General features: G+C 35.2%; 1 gene segment (V, D, J or C); it reads right to left on the bottom strand.

Annotated features, from left to right (window-relative positions):
- Positions 1 to 4,539: 4,539 nt before the first annotated feature.
- Positions 4,540 to 5,099, bottom strand: LOC114629972. The segment is given in 2 exon segments: positions 4,540 to 4,943; positions 5,028 to 5,099. Coding segments are annotated over 2 exon segments (450 nt in total).
- Positions 5,100 to 6,884: the final 1,785 nt, after the last annotated feature.

Genomic DNA, 6,884 nt, shown 5'->3' with positions numbered 1-6,884 from the left:
TATCTATCTATCTATCTATCTATCTATCTATCTATCTATCTATCTATCTATCATCTATCTATCTATCTATCAATTATCTATCTATCATCTATCTATCTATCTATCATCTATCTATCTATCTATCTATCTATCATATATCTAAAATTTTAAATTATGTTTCTATTTGAGTAAACTAGTGCTGAAGGAAGCCTAAAGACCTCAATACTGACAGGTGAATATTACAGCCCACTGTTGGTACCAACAACTGATCCTGGTTCCCTTGTAAGAGCATTATGCTTTCTGAAACACTGACCTGCTTCTACAGTACCCCAATGAGCATTCATTACCTTTCCTTGCATGTTTGTTGCAGTTATGTTCATATCATTTAAATATCACATTGAGCTGGATGAACCTGGAGGGTTTTCATTCAGCAACAGCCAGGGAATAAGGAAACATATGAACTTCTTATAAAATGGAACCTAAAAAAAAAACTGATCTCAGATAAAGTAAAATTAGATAAAGTAAAAGTCATGGCAGTATGACTATGGCTTTGAGAGTGTACAGTGAGATTAGTCATCAGGTATTTGAGCAGGATTAACCCAAATAATAAGTTGTATGTGTGTTGGCCACAACAAATAACAATGTATTATGTTCTTCATGCATAATAAGTAAATCTTATGATTTATCTTCTCAAACAATAACTGTGTGGTCATTCAACAATCTGGTCATGTATTTGAGAACAAGATGGTTGACTGGATAAATGCCATCATTTTAAATATCAATTCAGTACAACTATAGTAAGAATGTTATTTAAAATGTAGAAGGAGAGGAGGAATACAATTCTCAAAACCTCGTTGGTAGTCCTCAGAGAAAGATTTGACAGAGTGAGTCAGATATAATATACAACAAACTCTCAAAAGAACACACAGGAGAGGAAGCGTTCAGTGAATGCAGTCAGTTCAGTTGAGCAGAGTGGAGTTTGATCAGTTGAAAGGCAACATGGTGGAGTTGAATTTGTGGAAGATCAGTTTGTGGACTTCATAAGTATTTTTATTGGCACATCTATAGAAAGACTGGTTGCAAAGAAAATAATCTAGACATAAGTGAAGTCTTTGAATCAATTAGCTTGGAGAGGAGTTTTGAACAAAACAGATGAATTGAATGAGTTGGCCAGAGTTCAAGAAGAGCTAAACAGGATTGAAATATATGTATATATATATATATATATATATATATATATATATATATATATATGAGTTTATTCACTTTGAATGTCCATTGCAGCTCCTCCCTCCTCTCCTCTCAGTCCCACCCAAACACTCTCTACCCTTCTTTCATGCTCAGATAGAGGGAAGGCTGCCCCAGGAAACCTCCAAGATGTTAGTTTTTAAATTATAATCCAAATCTATGATTAACTAACTTTCGTGAATCCTTCTCACTACTTGGAAAACTTTAGAGGTCTTAATATTTTTTTTTACCACATACATATATAACTTATAGTCTCTAAATAACTCAAACAATTTAACACAGTAAGAAGAGTAATGATATCACTTCAAATTGGAAGAAAAACATAATAGATTTGAGGTTGCCAGGTACTTTTGAATTTCTTTTTTATATCTGTTTGACTGAATCAGGATCAGCCACTTTATTTGGGACCATCTTCACAATCAATTGAGAATTGAATGGTTCCATCAATTTTGAATTTCTTTTTTATATCTGTTCTGACTGAATCAGGATCAGACACTTTATTTGGGACCATCTTCACAATTGAGAACTGAATGGTTCCATCAATATTTGTATAAAATACATTCAAAGAGAAACCTATATATGATTTGTAAAATAGCTAATTATTGTTATCTTGTTGACTTTCCATATTAAAGTAATATTTTTCATCATTATGAAAGACCATCGTAGGAAATTATTGAAACAATCCCATTAAAATTAGGAATTAGACAAGGCTGCTCACTCTCTCCCTATCTATTCAATATAGTACCTGAAGTTCTAAGTAGAGTAATTAGACAATAAAAGAGGTCAAAGGGATACGAATAGGAAAGGAAGAAGTCAAAATATCACTATTTGCAGATGATATGATAGTATACTTAAGTGACCCCAAAAATTCCACAACAGAACTCCTACAGCTGATAAGCAACTTCAGCAAATTGGTTGTATATAAAATTTACTTAAACAGATCAGTAGGTTTCCTTTATTCAAAGGATAATCTGGCTGAGAAAGAAATTGTGGCAATGACATCATTCACAATAGTCACAAATTATGTAAAATAACTTGTTGTGACTTTAACCAAGCAAGTGAAAGATCTGTATGACAAGAACTTCAAGTCTCTGAAGAAATCAAAGATGATCTCAAAAGATGGAAAGATCACCCATGCTCATGGATTGGCAGGATTAATATTGTAAAAATGATCATCTTGCTGAAAGCAATCTACAGATTCAATACAATCCTCATCAAAATTCCAAGTAAATTCTTCATAGAGGTAGTAAAAGCAATTCTCAAGTTCGTTTGGAATAGCAAAAAACACAGGATAGCAAAAAGTAGTCTCAACAATAAAAGAAATTCTAGAGGAATCACCATCCCTGACTTCAAGCTATATTAAAGAGCAATAGTGATAAAAATCTCCATTGTGTTGGTACAGATACAGGCAGATAGACTAATGCAATAGAACTGAAGACCCAGAAATGAACCCACACCTCTATGGTCACTTGATCTTTGACAAAGGTGCTAAAACCATCCAGTGAAAAAAAGACAATATTGTCAACAAATGGTACTGGTTCAACTGGAGGTCAGCATGTAGAATGCAAATCAACCCATTCTTATCTCATTGTACATAGCTCAAGTCCAGGTGGACCAAGGACCTCCACGTAAAACCAGATAGACTGAAATTAATAGAGGAGAAAGTGTGGAAGAACCTCAAACACATGGTGCATGTTATAAGAATACTTACTTTTATATCTGGTGGAGAGGAGAGGTATGAAAGAAACTGAGGAGTAGAGGGAGACAAACCTTCAGTCAGGATGTATAAGAGAATAATTTTAAAAATAGAATGTTTACTATCATTGTTGTGACTTTAATTGTTCAGGTGAGGTGTTGTGTGTGATGATTCACCATTGATGTTACCTTGGTCTCCTTCTTCTTTATAACTATTTAGAATTAAATACAGGACATACTCTAGAGAAGATGATTTCAGGGACTCTCCATATTTTATTGGTTCTTTGATTCTATTTCAGAGGTGGAACTTTGTTTTCACTTCTTTGATTAATAGTTTACTTATCTTAATATAGATGTACGGATAGTCTTTAAAAGTAGCAATAGAATCTCAATAGCATGTTACATATGTTTTGGGTCAGAATATAAATGTTTGGAAGTTAGAACCTCTAGATAATGGTTCTGATATATTTATCCAAACACTAATACTTTGGTCTCATCAGTAGTAATGTACGAAGTTTCTTAGCCAGACCCTGGGTAACATAGTAAATCCTTGTGTTCGGCATCATATAGAGTTCTTAAATTCACTATTTTATTTTCTGATATCAGGATTCTACTAAACTAATCAATTTCATCCCCAAGGCTTCATCAATCATTGCTGGTGTCACTGCAAAAAGTTCACTTAGAAGCTTCAGCTTTAGAAGAACAGGTTCTCTTTTCCTTTTGAAGCTGCCTCATGTACATGACCCATTAGCATGGAGTCCACAGTCAACACTACTCTTCTGAATTACACTTCTCTATCTGATACATAAGATACCAGGTTATTCCTTTCAATGGTAACAGAAAGTCCCAGAGGATTAGTACTGGGAGCCCTTGTAGGCAGCAAAAGCCACAAGAAAAGTACAAACTGAAAATAATAGAAATCAGCTGTTTATGGGAAGGGTTTATGAGACACAGAACCAAGTCAGGACCTGACATCAGGTGAAATGTGTGCTCTGGTGCTTGAGATTTTCTTGAATTCATGGTGCACAGTACACCTAAAGAGAAAATAATACTTGGGACTATGAAGTTCAAGGTAAATTTTAAGAGGGAAATATATAAAAATGAAATGGAATCTGTCAAAAATGATAACTAGCTATAACTAGCTATACTCTTTATACATCACCTTCCTTTAGAAGAAGAGAACAATGAATATTTTAGTTTCCCAGATACCTATCAAAAGTGACAAAACTTCAGCGAATCTGCAGTTTCTCCATCACATGTACAAAGATAAAGAATATAAAAGACAGATTACTCAAAACTCCCAAGCTTTCTTAATGAAATCACAGTCAGTAAATGTCATAATTTCAGAAACCTTTTCAAATATAAACATATATATAATATGTGCCATTCTGCCTATTAATAATTAGAAACTGTATAATTAGAATATTTGTGGGACAAAATATTTAGTAGTAGTGTATGAAAAATAGGAAGGTTGATAGAATATGACACTGGAGAGATGCCTCTAGGGTATTTACTTGCTGAATCAAATCAAATCAAAACAAAATATGTGTTATCACATTAAAGCATGCTATGCTGCACAGGCTAGAACTTGCTAGCTTCTGAAGTGATTCCAACTGATTAAGGTGACTTCACAATGATCTTTGGCACCCCCTGCTGGTCCTGAGCTTCTCTGTAGGGAGGTTTTTGTGTAGGTTCACACTGTAATTTCTTCACTGTGTTTCTAGCACAGTAGTACCTGGCTGTGTCTTCAGTTTTCAGACTGGTCACTTTTAAGAAAACTTGGCTCTTGGAGGTGTCCCTGCTGATGCTCAGTCGAGATTTTAGAGCTGAATTATAATATGTTTTGTCATCCCATCCCATGGCTCCCACCCACTCCAGTCCCTTTCCTGGAGGCTGGCGAACCCAGTGTACAGTATTACTGGTTAATGAGAATCCAGAAACAGTGCAGGTGAGAGACAGGGTCTGTGAGGGTTTCACAACATCAGGTCCTGACTCCTTCAGTTGTACCTGTGACAGGACACCTGGGAACAAGCAACATCACTGTCAGTCATACATTAGATAGATCATATACCTGGAACCCTCTCCTGAAACACCAAAACACTTACAGCTTGGAAAGGTCACCAGGCAGAGGAGCAGCACCAGGACAGCCATGCTTTGATGGAGGCTCTAGTGGGAAGGAGATGTAGTTCCACAGCTAGACCTGAGCTTTAAGCCTTGAGGCTACTTTGCATTGGGGGAGGTTCCTAAGGGGATAAAATGAAGCACAGAGCAAGGTTTCTAGTTTTCCTCCAGGTGACTTCGATTTGCTCTTTGCTTTTAAGAGGAAATATAATTATATACTAGGGAACATTTTCTTAGTCAAGTCTGAATTTCAATGTCAGTTTAAAAAGAAATTATATGTGAAACATTGTGTAGGCCTTAGGGAAAAAAAAACATTGGAATATTTACAGTAAATGAGTCAACATTCATGTTGTGCAAGAGATCTGGGCATCATGTTCTATGTGCATAGGTATACCTCTGTAAAGCCCAGAAAATTTTGGATGTAACTGGGGCTCTTATGGTTGCGAACAGATTTGTATGAACTGAACTTCTTCCCTAGTAATCAGGTCCATATATATATATATATATATATATATATTACACTAGGTTGAGAATATGTTTACCGAAACATAAATGAATTTCCATGGTTGTTTCAATCTCGTTTCTTAGGAATGAGATACCCTGAAAATATATGTCAAATTAGTAATCTCTATTAGATAGTAATTTGTGGGAGACTAACTTTTAACACTTTGCTGTAACTGAGCTAAAACCTGACATGATGTTAAACAGCATTTTTGTAACTCCCATTATTCCTTCCATTTACAAGACTCTTGCTATGAAACAATGAAAACAGGCCAAAGGCAATATTCATATTAAGTTACAAGACTATTGAGAACTAGCTGAAATATTTCGGAGAGGACTTGCTTCTTGGATCCAACCTGCCATCTCTTTCTGAAAATTCCTGTCATTAAAGACCATAGCAAGATAAACTGAGAAGTTATTGGTCACAGAACCTGATTAATGGAATATCACTGTGTGCCACCAGTACTCCTAGCTCTCTGGACAGCATGGATCTAATCAGGCATCACAGTTACCTAGTACTTTTTGAAGAAGAACTTTACTCCCCCCCCATCTGTTGGAACACCTGAGAGGCAATGCTACAGATGAAAACTGGGATTTCCTGATATATTACAAGAGATACATGTTTGCTATTCACCATCCTAAGCTTTCAGATCTTGACATTTGCCTTTTACTTCCTGTTGCTCATTTAACACAGTGATCTATGGAATAACACCAAGTTAGATTAAACATCCCTCAGTATCTATCAGGGTTTTGTGTGAGGATTTATGAATAAAAACAAGACATGATCTGGAAAGCAAATTTTCATGAATCTTATAATTCATTTGAGGCCTCTAGACCTCCTTTCTGGTCACTTAAACCTGGCTAAACTAGATCATACACATTTGAATGTTACTTTCATGGTTGAAGCAACAGATGTATTTTGTCACAATTCCAAAGTCCCATTTAAGCATGTAAACTAGGTACTATGGAACATGGTTATGTGTCAGTATGGGTATGCATTATTGTGTTCTAGTTTCATTCTTGTTGCTCATACAAAATATAATCACAAAAAGAATCTTAGTAAACTTGTCATATGATTCCTTCATGCACCATGATTTTGGGGGAATTTGGAATAGTAATATGAAACACGTAGTTCCATCCTCACCTTTCCCTATCTGACATAAAATATTCCTCATTATGACTCAACTTAATAATTGGAAGTATGATACCCTTTAATAGACTTGTGATTCTTGGGATGTATATTAAAAGTCAAGAAGGCTATAATATAAGGCTCTGGAATAAGAATGAATATTTGAAATTATTCCTCAATTTTCAAAAAATGAAATTTTACCCAGGATATC

The sequence above is a fragment of the Grammomys surdaster genome, unplaced genomic scaffold (genome assembly GCF_004785775.1).
Source record: "Grammomys surdaster isolate TR1022 unplaced genomic scaffold, NIH_TR_1.0 323, whole genome shotgun sequence".
Lineage (NCBI taxonomy): Eukaryota > Metazoa > Chordata > Mammalia > Rodentia > Muridae > Grammomys > Grammomys surdaster.
This window is presented reverse-complemented; position numbering and strand designations above follow the sequence as displayed.